General features: G+C 44.9%; 1 protein-coding gene across 1 annotated transcript in view; it reads right to left on the bottom strand.

The window, feature by feature from the left end:
* Positions 1-5,968: 5,968 nt before the first annotated feature.
* Positions 5,969-15,280, bottom strand: part of tnfsf10l (TNF superfamily member 10, like) — an 80,907-nt gene continuing 71,595 nt past the window's right edge. Inside the window, exons 3-6 of the mRNA XM_014207390.3 lie at positions 12,247-12,283; positions 11,838-11,945; positions 9,150-9,313; positions 5,969-7,149 (exon numbers count right to left, since the gene is read on the bottom strand). Of these exons, the coding sequence (XP_014062865.1) occupies positions 6,859-7,149; positions 9,150-9,313; positions 11,838-11,945; positions 12,247-12,283 (600 nt within the window). The 3' untranslated portion in view covers positions 5,969-6,858. The remainder of the gene's footprint in view (positions 7,150-9,149; positions 9,314-11,837; positions 11,946-12,246; positions 12,284-15,280) is intronic.

The following is a 15,280-nucleotide window of genomic DNA, read 5'->3' as shown; positions in this document are numbered from 1 at the left end:
TTCACTTGTCTGACCGCTGTCATGATGACGAGTTTCTCACACGACTGGCCTATCTGGGTGATGTTTTTTCTCGCCTGAATGATCTGAATCTAGGATTACAGGGACTCTCTGCAACTATATTCAATGTGCGGGACCAAATTGAGGCTATGATTAAGAAGTTGGAGCTCTTCTCTGTCTTTATTAAGAAGGACAACACACAGGTCTTTCCATCATTGTATGATTTTTTAGTGTGAACTCAAGCTTACGGACAATGTCAAATGTGATACAGCAAAGCAGCTGAGTGAATTGGGTGTGCAATTATGCAGGTACTTTCCTGAAACGGATGACAGAAACAACTGGATTCGTTATCCCTTTCATGTCCTGCCTCCAGTCCACTTACCGACATCTGAACAAAAGAGCCTCATTGAAATTGCAACAAGCGGTTCTGCGACAATTGAATTTAATCAGAAGCCACTGACATATTTCTGGATTGGGCTGCGCTTAGAGTATCCTGCCTTTTGAAATCGTGCTGTTAAGACACTGATGCCCTTTGCAACCACGTAACTGTGAGAGTGGATTCCCTCACTAGCATGAAAACTAAATACAGGCACAGACTGTGTAGAAAATGATTTAAGACAGACTCTCTCCAATACAACCCAACATTGCAGAGTTATGCACATCCTTTCAAGCACACCCTTCTCATTAACCTGTTGTGAGTTATTCACAATTTTCGGTGAACAAATAAGGTTTTATATGTAAAGAGCAAAATTATTGATTATTATTATTATTTGTGCCCTGTTCCTAAAAAGAGCTCTTTGTCACTTCCCACAAGCCGGGTTGTGACAAAAACTCACACTCATTCTTATGTTTAAATATGTATCGCATAGTGTGTGTGTGGTAGGCTTACAATGATGGCAAAAAAACAACATTTGAAAGTGCGCTGACCCTGGTGCTAGAGGGGGTATGTAGCTGGAGGTTGTTTGAAGGGGTACGGGACTATAAAAAGTTTGGGAACCATTGTTCTATAACACAAAAAATTTCATATTCACATAACCAACATGCTACAACGTAGAGAAATTGAATTTGCTGGACTGAATATGTATGTAATAAACGTACAGCTCCAATGTGTGTGTGTGTGTGTGTGTCACAATTGTCGTATTGATGAGACCAAAACGCAGCAGGTATGTGTATGCTCATCTTGACGTTTTAATAAATTCAAAATGAACACAAAAGTAACAAAAAAGAACGAACGATCAACAAAAGTCTGGTAAGGCACAAGGCTAAACACAGAACAATCTCCCACAAATGACAAACAAACACACCCTAATATATGGGACTCTCAATCAAAGGCAAATAGACAACACCTGCCTTCAACTGAGAGTCCCAACCCCAATTAACCAAACATAGAAACAGACACACTAGACTAAACATAGAATACATGAAAATCAAACAGTGCCCAAAACCCCCGGAATACTTAAATCAAATGCCCCTTCAACAAACACACCCCCCGAACCACATAAAACTAATACCCTCTGCCACGTCCTGACCAAACTACAATGACAATTAACCCTTATACTGGCCAGGACGTGACAGTACCCCCCCCTAAAGGTGCTAACCCTGGAAGCACCTGAAGAATAACAAAACCCCAAATAACAACAAAAAAATCCCCCTAAACTAAAGGGAGGGAAGGGAGGGTGGCTGCCGTCACCGACGGCACTTGTGCTACACCCCCCCTCCCCAACCCACCTATGCAGGTGGTGGTTCAGGCTCCGGCCTATTGTCCTCCAGAGTGCCGACCGACCCGATCAGCCTCGGACCGTAGGCAGACTTCCCCTGCTCCGGATCACGGGCAGACCTCCACCTCTCCACCCTGTATGCAGACTCAGCATTTAAACAGTTAATCTCTTTAAGTTCTGAATTGTCAGGCTTACTCAGTTCAAGGTTGCTGCTAGACTCCCTTGGGTTTTGGTCATCGGCAAACTCTGGGCCGATGGGCCACTCTGGCTGATCCTGGCCGATGGGGCACTCTGGCAGCTCCGGGCAGTCTGGCCACTCTGGCAGCTCCGGGCAGTCTGGCCGCTCTGGCAGCTCCGGGCAGTCTGGCCGCTCTGGCAGCTCCGGGCAGTCTGGCCGCTCTGGCAGCTCCGGGCAGTCTGGCCGCTCTGGCATCTCCGGGCAGTCTGGCCGCTCTGGCAGCTCCGGGCAGTCTGGCCACTCTGGCAGCTCCGGGCAGTCTGGCCACTCTGGCAGCTCCGGGCAGTCTGGCCACTCTGGCAGCTCCGGGCAGTCTGGCCACTCTGGCAGCTCCGGGCAGTCTGGCCACTCTGGCAGCTCCGGGCAGTCTGGCCACTCTGGCAGCTCCGGGCAGTCTGGCCACTCTGGCAGCTCCGGGCAGTCTGGCAGCTCCGGGCAGTCTGGCCACTCTGGCAGCTCCGGGCAGTCTGGCCACTCTGGCAGCTCCGGGCAGTCTGGCCACTCTGGCAGCTCCGGGCAGTCTGGCCGCTCTGGCATCTCCGGGCAGTCTGGCAGCTCCGGGCAGTCTGGCAGCTCCGGGCAGTCTGGCAGCTCCGGGCAGTCTGGCAGCTCCGGGCAGTCTGGCAGCTCCGGGCAGTCTGGCCGCTCCGGGCAGTCTGGCCGCTCCGGGCAGTCTGGCCGCTCCGGGCAGTCTGGCCGCTCTGGCAGCTCCGGGCAGTCTGGCCGCTCTGGCAGCTCCTGGCAGTCTGGCCGCTCTGGCAGCTCCGGGCAGTCTGGCCGCTCTGGCATCTCCGGGCAGTCTGGCCGCTCTGGCATCTCCGGGCAGTCTGGCCGCTCTGGCATCTCCGGGCAGTCTGGCCGCTCTGGCATCTCCGGGCAGTCTGGCCGCTCTGGCATCTCCGGGCAGTCTGGCCGCTCTGGCATCTCCGGGCAGTCTGGCCGCTCTGGCGGCTCCTGACTGACGGGCGGCTCCTGACTGACGGGCGGCTCTGGCGGCTCCTGACTGACGGGCGGCTCTGGCGGCTCCTGACTGACCGGCGGCTCCTGAATGATGGGCGGCTCTGGCGGCTCCTGACTGACGGGCGGCTCTGGCGGCTCCTGACTGACGGGCGGCTCTGGCGACTCCTGACTGACGGGCGGCTCTGGCGACTCCTGACTGACGGGCGGCTCTGGCGACTCCTGACTGACGGGCGGCTCTGGCGACTCCTGACTGACGGGCGGCTCTGGCGACTCCTGACTGACGGGCGGCTCTGGCGACTCTTGACTGACGGGCGGCTCTGGCGACTCTTGACTGACGGGCGGCTCTGGCGACTCTTGACTGACGGGCGGCTCTGGCGACTCTTGACTGACGGGCAGCCCTGGCGATGTCGGACTGGGATGACGCACTTGAAGCCTGGTGCGTGATGCTGGTACTGGACGTACCAGACTGGGAACACGTACCTCCAGGCTAGTGCGGGGAGCTGGCCTGGGGCTCCATTCTTGCCCCGCAAAACTGCCCTTGTGCCCCCCCCCAAAAAAATTATTGGGGCTGCCTCTCGAATTTCCTAAACTCTTCCATCGCCCTGGAAACGCTCCTCCTTAACTCGGCCCATGTCCATCCTTCCTCCTCGTTCCTCTGCTGCTTGGTCCTGGTTTGGTGGGAGATTCTGTCACAGTTGTCGTCGGTAAAGGAGGACCAAAACGCAGCAGGTATGTGTATGCTCATCTTGACGTTTATTATCTCAGAATGAACATACAAAAATAACAAAAAAAGAACAAACGATCAACAAAACAGTCTGGTAAGGCACAAGGCTAAACACAGAACAATCTCCCACAAATGACAAACACAAACACACCCTAATATATGGAACTCTCAATCAAAGGCAAATAGACAACACCTGCCTTCAACTGAGAGTCCCAACCCCAATTAACCAAACATAGAAACAGACACACTAGACTAAACATAGAATACATGAAAATCAAACAGTGCCCAAAAACCCCGGAATACTTAAATCAAATGCCCCTTCAACAAACACACCACCCCGAACCACATAAAACGAATACCCTCTGCCACGTCCTGACCAAACTACAATGACAATTAACCCTTATACTGGCCAGGACGTGACAGTGTGTGTGTGTGTGTGTGGTGGTGTTGTATCTAAGCCTAAAGGTCCATGTTCATAACTGTTGTCAGATTGTGTGTTGGGAAACCTTGTGTGTGTTGTACTACACTGTATGAAACTGAACTACAATGATATATCAACCCAAAGAGGAAATCTATAGAGGAACAGAACATGCTGGGGAACAATGTATCTATAACATACTCTGTCTTGTTTACGGTTGCAAAATTACAGTTACTTTCCCAAATTCTCAGGTTTTCCAAAAAAGACGTGTTTGGGGTCCTGTGTGGCTGTGTTGGTAAAACATTGACGCTAGTAATACCAGGGTAATGGGTTTTATTCCCGTTGGAGCTACTAATAGGAATATGTAGCAGGTTGACATGAGTCTTGTCCTGGAGGCAGGTCATAGTATGTTACGATTCCCGGGTTTCCTACTTATTCCCTCCTAATTCTAGCAATCTTCCAACATTTTGGGAAAGTTATCGGAATGAACTTAACTGGCAGGTGCCTTGGTACCGTTAGTGGGGTGTAGTGTTTTTTTGGGTCTCCTTACGATATTTTTGCAACTAGTAGGAGTGTCTATGTATGAGCGAGGGTCCAGTGAGAAACAAATGTTGGAAGTGACAGGATTAAAACAGCAACCAAACTAATAAAGATGGCTGTCACACTTGTGAAAAATAAATAAAAAATGATGGTTCACTTGGTGTCTCCACCCTCTCCCTCAACTTTACACAGTATAATAACTATACAGATGGAGGCTCTTAATTTGCAGTGCAGGACATTTCTAAATTGTTGTGTATTTGAGGTTTAAAAAGGCTTCTGAAGTTTGTAATTTCCACTTTGAAATTTCAGACTTGATTTTCCCTTACGAAAAATGTATCAACCCCCACAAAAATGTCCATGAATTATAATATAATTATAATAATTCACATTTCCTGTTGCTGCAGGATTATGTTCCTGCTGTAGCAAACTGGATCAAATTAAGATCCTACATCTGTACATACACTATAAACACAGATACAACCCACCACAGATTCTCTGAAGCAGAGGTTAAATTGTACGTCACCCAGCTTTGTGTGTGTGTGTGTGTGTATATGTGTAAGAGAGAGAGAGTGTGTGGACGTGTGGGTTGCATGTGCTGCGGAGTCCCTATCATGTGAATGTCTATGCATTTGAATGTGTTGCGTGTTCTGCGGTGTCCCTCTTGTGTGTCTGTGTGTTTTTCTGCATGTGTCTCGTGTCTGGTGTGTCTGACTGTGTGTGTGGGTGTATTTCGTGTTCCTCTTTGAGAGAGAGAAAGTATTTGTGTGTGTGTCTGTGTGTGTATTGTGTGTGCCTCTTTGAGAGACAGAAAGTGTTTGTGTGTGTTGCATGTTTCTCTGTAAAACAAAGAATACAAAGCTGGCAGGCGCACCCCCAAACAAGCCCTGCTGTATATTTGTTTAACCTTTCCTCCGAGACAACCACGGAGCCAATGAACACTGAAGACACACACACACACACACACACACACACACACACACACACACACACACACACACACACACACACACACACACCACACACACACACACACACACACACAGCCTCCGCTTGTGCACTTACAATTACCAGACGACAAAGGGAGGTGTTGTGTGTGTCTCAGAGAGAGAAGTGAAGTGTGTCTGTAGGGCAGGGAGCAGTGCTGTGCTGTGTATGGTTTGTGTTTAGATTAATGTGTGTTTACTTTCTGCCGATTGTTGCTGACTGGCATGGGCTTAAAGTAGGTCCGACAGTGGGTGTGTGTGTATGTGTTTCCCGGCATCAGTATGCTGTTCCACAGGTTACATTGGACAGACAGGTGAAGACCAGAGAGATTCCAGAGAGAGAGAGAGAGATTTCAGAGAGAGAGAGCAAGAGAGAAAGAAAGACAGAGCAAGAGAGACAAAGTTTATTTAAGAGACTGGTAGGGCCGCATACCCCTCTTTTGCGCACTCTCTCTATGTCCTTTCTTTGTACTGTCTGTTCCATTCCTCTGCCCTTTCCTTATCCTCCTCTTCTTCTCCTTTATCCAATCCATAACTGTGTTCAACAGTGTCCAATGTCGTTTAAACAACAACGAAACAGAGTCCTCTTCCAATCTGTCGTACATCCAAAGTTTAAAAGTCCTGCAGCAAGCAAAAGTCATCCACTCTTCTTCTTTCTCTAAATGGTCTTGTATACAACATATTAGTAATTTTTCTAATTTCCCAAACTGCCAAATGTCCAGTTAGAACCCTTGGAACAGACAGTCAACTTCACAGAACTAGAATGATTAGAATATAATTGATTCTAGTTCTGTGCTCAACTCCTTTCTATACAGTCAGTATGTAATGTATGTATAAATGGCACAGATACAGTGAGCATACTGCACCAGTCTTGGCTATCACATCATCACATATATTTCTTTGTCCTTTTTTTCTGCTACCGTTCTGTTCCATAGTTCCACAGTTCCACATTATATGATGTGAATTATAAAGCAATACATTCTTCTGTCTTTTGATTCTCTGTGTCCATCCAATGTTTTCAGGTTCATAACTCCCTCCTTCACATGTAGAATCTACAGATCTATTTACAATTCACTTTGGAAAGAACGGGGGAGTTAGTCCTTGGGGTCTCAACCTTCCCTCCTTCTCTCCTCTAATCCCTCCTTTCACCCCCTTTCCTCACTCTGGCAATGTCCTCACCCTGCCTCCGTTCCTCACCCTCTCCTTTTCATCCCACCCCATACCCTCTTCTGGCAGTGGTCTCCCCTATCTCTCCCCTCCATCTCCCCCTCCATCCATCTTTACAGATCCAAACGGAACGCCCCAAAATAACTTGATGACTCCTCTGCATGAACCATGGTGGGGGAAGAGACTGAGACGAAGAGCTCATCCCCGGCCCTCAGCTCAAACAGCCCTCCCTGGTAGACAGAGTGGAGGGCGTACTCTGCCTCTGGGGCCCAACACTTAGTGCCTACGCCCTTCAACAGCTGGATGGGCCGCAGGTAGGACGTCTTCTTGTAGACACACTGGACCAGCTGGTGACTGGCTGTTGGCTGGTCCCCTTCAGTGGGCGATGGGTAGCGAAAGTAGACCTAGGGATGGAGGGACGAGGGAGGGAGGGAGGGATGGAGGGAGAGAGATATACATATTACTCAGCGTGATAAAATGAATTATGATATGATTATAATGCAGTAGAAGACTTGTCTTAAGGATGTATCACCACTTAATAGTCTTATTATGATCGCATTTGATGCTCACTATATTAAAAAAAAACTTTGAGTCTCATACCTGGTCCCACAATTATACAGTGCCTTGCAAAAGTATTCATCCCCCTTGGCATTTTTCCTACTTTGTTGCATTACAACCTGTAATTTAAATAGATTTTTATTTGGATTTCATGTAATGGACATACACAAAATAGTCCAAATTGGTGAAGTGAAATGAAAGTGAAATCACCCCCTTTGCTATCAAACCCATAAATAAGATCTGGTGCAACCAATTACCTTCAAAAGTCACATAATTAGTTAAATAAAGTCCACCTGTGTGCAATATAAGTGTCACATGATCTCAGTATATATACTTGTTCTGAAAGGCCCCAGAGTCACTACTAACACTACTAAGCAAAGGGCACCACGAAGCAAGCGGCACCATGAAGACCAAGGAGCTCTCCAAACAGGTCAGGGAAAAAGTACAGATCAGGGTTGGGTTATAAAAAAATATCTGAAACTTTGAACATCCCATGGAGCACCATTAAATCCATTATTAATAAATGGAAAGAATACGGCACCACAACAAACCTGCCAAGAGAGGGCTGCCCACGAAAACTCATAGACCAGGCAAGGAGGGCATTAATCAGAGGCAACAAAGAGACCAAAGATAACCCTGAAGGAGCTGCAAAGCTCCACAGCGGAGATTGGAGAATCTGTCCATAGGACCACTTTAAGCCGTACACTCCACAGAGCTGGGCTTTACGGAAGAGTGGCCAGAAAAAAGGCATTGTCTAAAAGCATGTGGGAGACTCTCCGAAACATATGGAAGAAGGTACTCTGGTCAGATGAGACTAAAATTGAGCTATTTGACCATCAAGGAAAACACTATGTCTGGTGCAAACCCAACACCTCTCATCACCCAGAGAACCCCATCCCCACAGTGAAGCATGGTGGTGGCAGCATCATGCTGGGGGGGATGTTTTTCATCAGCAGGGACTGGGAAACTGGTCAGAATTGAAGGAATGATGAATGGTGCTAAATACAGGGAAATTCTTGAGGGAAACCTGTTTCAGTCTTCCAGAGATTTGAGACTGGGATGTAGGTTCACCTTCCAGCAGGACAATGACCTTAAGCATACTGCTAAAGCAACACTCGAGTGGTTTTAGGGGAAACATTTAAATGTCTTGGAATGGCCTAGTCAAAGCCCAGACCTCAATCCAATTGAGAATCTGTGGTATGACTTAAAGATTGCTGTACACCAGCGGAACCCATCCAACTTGAAGGAGCTGGAGCAGTTTTGCCTTGAAGAATGGGCAAAAATCCAAGTGGCTAGATTTGCCAAGCTTATAGAGACTTACTGCAAAAGGTGGCTCTACAAAGTATTGCCTTTGAGGGGGGAGGGGGGTAAATAGTTATGCATGCTTAAGTTCTGTTTTTTTGTCTTATTACTTGTTTGTTTCACAAGAAAAAATATTTTGCATCTTCAAAGTGGTAGGCATGTTGTATAAATCAAATGATACAAACCCCCCAAAAATACATTTTAATTCCAGGTTGTAAAGGCAACAAAATAGAAAAAATACCAAGGGGGGGTGAATATTTTCGCAAGCCACTGTACATGCACTGTGTGAATTGGAAATGTGTTTTTTGCATATCCCAACTCTCCTTGGGACAATCTCGGAGAGTGGGGTCAACGAAAGGGTCAGCCATTATCAATGGCAACCTTGGAGCAATTAGAGTGAAGTGCCTTGCTCAAGGATACGTCGGCAGATTTGTCACCTTGTCGGTTTGGGGATTCAAACTAGCTACCTTTACTTGCCCAATGTTCTAAACGCTAGTCTACCTGCCGCCCTTATACAGTATACTTCAATGTCAAATGTGTTTACCTGAGAGTACATGTAGTAACGCCCATCCTGGGGCACACGCAGCCTCCCATTGGCTAAGGTCATGTTGTAAAGGTGGGCTCCGAAGCTCTGATTGGTCCATGAGCGGACTGGGTGGCGACATGATTGGTGGAGGTCGGGCTGCGGGGTGGGATACACGGGAGACCCTGTTGGAGAGAGAGAGTGTGCGCAAGAGAGAGAGCGAGGAAAGGAGAAAAATGGGCAGCAGCGGGCACAGAGAAAAAAACGATGCGAGGGTGAAACGGAGGGAGAGGCAGAAAAGAAGGGAGCATAGGAGGAGTAACCAAACAGACAAGTAATATTCCTGCAGGAAAATCTATATCAGTTAAGTGTGAATGTGTCCCAAATGGCACACTATTCCCTATTAAGTCCTATTGGCCCTTTATAAGGTACACCTATTTATTAAAGGGTCGGACCCCCCTTTGCCTCCAGAACAGCCTGAATTCTTCATGGCATGGATTCTACAAGGTGTAGTTCAAACATTACTCAATTGGTATCAAGGGACCTAACATGTCCCAGGAGAACATTCCCCGCACCATTACACCACCGCCACCAGCCTGTACCATTAACACCAGGCAGGATGGGACCATGAACTCATGCTGCTTACGCCAAATCCTGACTCTGCCATCAGCATGACACAACAGGAACCAGGTTTCATCGCCTCCTAAATTGTCCAGAGTTGGTGATCGCGTACCCACTGAAACAGCTTGTTCTTGTTCTTAGCTGATAAATGTGGAAGCCGGTGTGGTCGTCCGCTGCAATAGTCCATCCGTGACAAGGACCGACGGAGTTGTGCGTTCCGAGATGCTGCTCTGCCCACCACTGTTGTACTGCACCGTTACTTGCCTGTTTGTGGCCCGCCTGTTAGCTTGCATGATTCATGCCATTCTCCTTCGAGCTCCCTCATCAATGAGCTGTTTTCACTGCCACTGACTGGATGTTTTTTTTTCTCCAGACCCCTTGACTTTTTCCAAATTTTGTTATGGTACAGCCTTATTCTAAAATGGATTCAATTGTTTCCCCCCCCAACCTTATCAATCTGCACACAATAGCCAATAATGAAATAGCAAAAACAGTTTTTTTTGTGCAAATGTATTAAAAATAAAAAACAGAAGTACCTTATTAACACAAGTATTCAGACCCTTTGCTATGAGACTCGAAATGGAGCGGCTCAGGTGCATCCTGTTTCCATTGATCATCCTTGAGATGTTTTTACAACTTGATTGGAGCCCACCTGTGGTAATTAAATTGATTGGACATGATTTGGAAAGGCACACACTTGTCTATATAAGGTCCCACAGTTGAGCAAAAACCAAGGCATGAGTTCGAAGGAATTGTCCGAAGAGCTTCGAGACAGGATTGTGTTTTTGATTTGCATTATGTGGTATTGTTTGTAAATTGATGAGGGAAAAAAACGATTCAATACATTTTAGAATAAGCCTGTAACGTAACAAAATGTGGAAAAAGTCAAGGGCTCTGATGCAAGATGTCTTTAATTTGAACAAACTGATTCCTAATGTTCCTATTTGTTAAACCAAACAAATGCGCTTGCATGGATGCACACACAAACACACACACATTCATAGCCCTTTGAAGTGTGTGTAAGTGTGCATGCACGCCTGCGTGCGTGTATGCATGTGTACATTCCTGTAATGTCTCCTAGGGCTTTTTGGCTGGTCTGGAATGGACTTCCTTATTGCCTTACAAGAAGAGCCAGGAGTTTTGCCAAGACAGGAGACCTTCCAGATCAGGATAAACTTCTGGCACTCATAAGGAATTAAAGTGACTTATTTCCTTATGAGAAAACTTGACTCCCTCTCTTCCTCCTGACTGTTTTTTTTTATTTTTTATTTAACCTTTATTTAACTAGGCAAGTCAGTTAAGAACAAATTCTTATTTACAATGACGGCCTTGGAACATTTTTTTACCTCGTCAGCTCAGGGATTTCATCTAGAATACTTTCGGTTAATGGCCCAACGCTCTAACCACTAGGCTACCTGCCGCCCCTGTTGCCTAGCAAAGAGACAGGCCTTGGCCTGGATGGCTAGAGGGAGAGAGGGAGAGAGGGAGAGAGGGAGGGAGAGAGAGAGAGAGAGAGAGAGAGAGAGAGAGAGAGAGAGACCGTGCCCTGAAGAGCAGTGGATGCTGCTAAGGGGAGGACGGCTCATAATAATGGCTGGAATGGAGTAAATGGATTGGTGAAAAACAGATGAAAACCATGTGTTTGATACCATTCCATTTACTCCCTTCCAGACATTATTAAGAGCTGTCCTCCACTCAGCAGCCTCCACTGCTTTAGAGCTGATGGTAATAACACCAGAAACGCAGGCCAAACCTGACTACAACCTGCTGTAGCATTTCAAATAATTTCCCATAAATAGCCTACTATTTGAAAGTATTTTCAAATACTTACTTCTAATACTATTTCTAAATACCTGGGTTAAATCCTTTGGAGTGTATTTGAGTATTTTCAAATACTTTCCAATTGTATTTCCAAATACATTCAAATATTAAACTAGCTGTCTTTTCAAACAACAAATATCTAAATTACAAATGTAAAAGTAACTGAAAAGTAAATAGAAAAGTAATTGAAATACCTTAAATAGTATTTGAACCCAGGTCTGGTACACACACTAGCACAGACAGAGAGACACACACACACACTCTCACCTTGAGTGCTGCTGTCTCTGAGGGTCAGGTGGGCTGACGGCCGCTGGGGCACAGAGGTAGCGAACTTTGAGCCCGAAGTGTTGAAGGTGTGCGGTAACGTTCTCGCATCTGACAGAGAGAGACGCATAAACATGACATCATCATCATTACCATCATCACCACCACTATCGAGGTCATGACAGATAAAGACAAAATGTAGTTCCAGATTCAACACCACGATAGGGGGTATACATGTACTGCATGTATAGATAGTTTTGTCATTGTTTTTTTTTGTCACACAATAGGTCATGCAGGTAGAGTATGATAGGAGATAGGTATTCCGGTTGATAGAGTTTTAATTGTTGTCATTGTTACTGAGCGTCACACAACGGTCATACAGACAGGTACAGTATTTGAGAGATTGACTCACCTTGAAATGTCTGTTTTGAGATTATGTTCTCTGTCACCTATAAAATTAAGATAAAGATGTCGTATGAGAACAGTTGGCATTGGTGCTGGCAGAGACTAGATCAGCATCATTATCTTTATGATAGAAACTTCCAAAGTATAGACATCGAAAGTAAAAAAAAAACAACCAGCATCATCATTATCCCCATCTTCATCACTATCAGTCACGTGCTGAGGTTAAGTTTCTCCCTTATGCCGTTTCACTGGCATGTACTGTAGTCTTGACTTACTCAAACTTAAGACACTGATACAGTCAAGCTTTCATTTCATAACACACTCCATCTCGCTCTCTTTCACTCCTTCTCAAATCCCTTACTCCTTTGACGGAGGTTTGGTGGGTACGTGCGAAAGATAAACAAACAAAATAAAAAGATCCAAGAAGAGATATCACTTATTTGTTGGGCAGAGTGTGTTTGTGGGATAGATTCAAGATGCATTGCTGAAGTTCTGCTCCGGGCATAAAGATATTGTAGGAAAACGTCTCAGGAAAGCCCGTGTGATGGTATTTACACAATGCATGTAGGCAGTGGAAAGACGGATATAGACATTGTGGGAGAACATAGCAGGAAAGCCAGTGTGATGGTATTTACACAAAACATGCTGACAATTGGCAGCAACAACCAGTGATATTTCAAACTGTACTCTGTACTTTGTGTACGGTATGTGTATATAGCCTTGTTACTGTTATGTTATTGTGTTACATTTAGAATTTTTTACTTTAGTTTATTTGGTAAATATTTTCTTAACTCTTCTTGAACTGCACTGTTAAAACCTCTATGGGCTAGGTGGGACGCAAGCGTCCCACCCGTGGTGCACTCCATCAACAGCAGGTGCATTTCAAGAGCGGCAAATTTGAATCCAAATAAATGTCAAAATTCAAATTTTTCAAACATACAACTATTTTACACCCTTTGAAAGATAAACATCTCCTTAATCTAACCACGTTTTACGATTTCAAAAAGGTTTTACGGCGAAAGCATAAATTTAGAGTATGTTAGGACAGTACATTTACAAGAGTTGTGTGTAATGTTTTGTCAATTCAAAGACAGGGTCACCAAAACCATAAAACCAGCTAAAATGATGCACTAACCTTTTACAATCTCCATCAGATGACACTCCTAGGACATTATGTTAGACAATGCATGCATTTTTAGTTCTATCAAGTTCATATTTATATCCAAAAACAGCGTTTTACTATGACATTGATGATGAGGAAATCGTTTCCCTCCAATAACCGGCAGTCAAGTCAGCAACACAAATTAAATAATTAAAATTAGAAAACATTGGTAAAATATTATATTGTCATTTAAAGAATTATAGATTTACATCTCTTGAATGCAATCAACTTGCCAGATTTAAAAATAACCTTACTGGGAAATCACACTTTGCAATAATCTGAGCACTGCGCCCAGAAAAATAAGCGTTGCGATACAGACAAGCCGTCATGTTGGGGAGATCTAAAATCAAAAATACTATGTAAATAATCCATTACCTTTGATTCTCTTCATCAGATGTCACTTCCAGGTATCACAGGTCCATAACGAATGTAGTTTTGTTCAAAAAAGCTCATCATTTATGTCCAAAAATCTCCGTCTTGTTAGCACATGATCTAAGCCCGCCGGACTTCACTTCATGAACGAGGGGAAAAAATATATTTCCGTTCGTTCAAACATGTCAAACGTTGTATAGCATAAATCATTAGGGCCTTTTTTAACCAGAACATGAATAATATTCAAGGTGGACGAATGCATTCTCTTTTATAACGTATTGGAACGAGGGTACCCAACATGAACTCGCGCGCCAGGTGTCTAATGGGCCATCATCGTTCCATGGCTCTTGTTCGGTCAGATCTCCCTCCAGAAGACTCAAAACACTTTGTAAAGGCTGGTGACATCTAGTGGAAGCAATAGGAAGTGCCAAAATATTCCTTAGCCCCTGTGTTTTTCAATGGCATAGGTTTAAAGGTAATACAACACATCAGGTATCCACTTCCTGTCAGAAAATGTCTCAGGGTTTTGCCTGCCAAATGAGTTCTGTTATACTCACAGACACCATTCAAACAGTTTTAGAAACTTTAGAGTGTTTTCTATCCATATATAATAAGTATATGCATATTCTAGTTACTGGGTAGGATTAGTAACCAGATTAAATCGGGTACATTTTTTTATCCAGCCGTGCAAATACTGCCCCCTAGCCCTAACAGGTTTTAAGGGCTTGTAAGTAAGCATTTCAAGGTAAGTTCGGTGCCGTTGACAAATAATGTTTGATTTGATTTGTTGTTAGAAAGACCCTGTTCTCTGTCTGTCCGTCTATGTACACTACCGTTCAAAAGTTTGGGATCACTTAAAAATGTCTTTGAAAGAAAAAATATTTTTTTGACCATTTAAATAACATCAAATTGATCAGAAATACAGTGTAGACATTTTTAATGTTGTAAATTACCTTTGTAGCTGGAAACAATAGGCGCACAGAGGCGCACAGAGGCCCATTATTAGAAACCACCACCCCTGTGTTCCAATGGCACGTTGTGTTACCTAATCCAAGTGTATCATTATAAAAGGCTAATAGATCATTAGAAAACCCTTTTGCAATTATGATAGCACAGCTGAAAACTGTTGTTCTGATTCAAGAAGCAATAAAACTGGCCTTCGTTAGACTGGTTGAGTATCTGGAGCATCAGCATTTGTGGGTTCGATTACAGGCTTAAAATGTCCAGAAACAAAAAACTTTCTTCTGAAACTCATCAGACTTTTCTTGTTCTGAGAAATGAAGGCTATTCCATGTGAGACATTGCCAAGGAACTGAAGATCTCATACAACGCTGTGCACTACTCCCTTCACAGAACAGCGCAAACTGGCTCTAACCAGAATACAAAGAGGAGTGGGAGGCCCCGGTGCACAACTGAACAAGAGGACAAGTACATTAGAGTGTCTAGCTTGAGAAACAGACGCCTCACAAGTCCTCAACTGGCAGCTTCATTAAATAGTACCCGTAAA

The sequence above is a fragment of the Salmo salar genome, chromosome 07 (genome assembly GCF_965601325.2).
Source record: "Salmo salar chromosome 07, fSalSal1, whole genome shotgun sequence".
Classification (NCBI taxonomy): Eukaryota; Metazoa; Chordata; class Actinopteri; order Salmoniformes; family Salmonidae; genus Salmo; species Salmo salar.
This window is presented reverse-complemented; position numbering and strand designations above follow the sequence as displayed.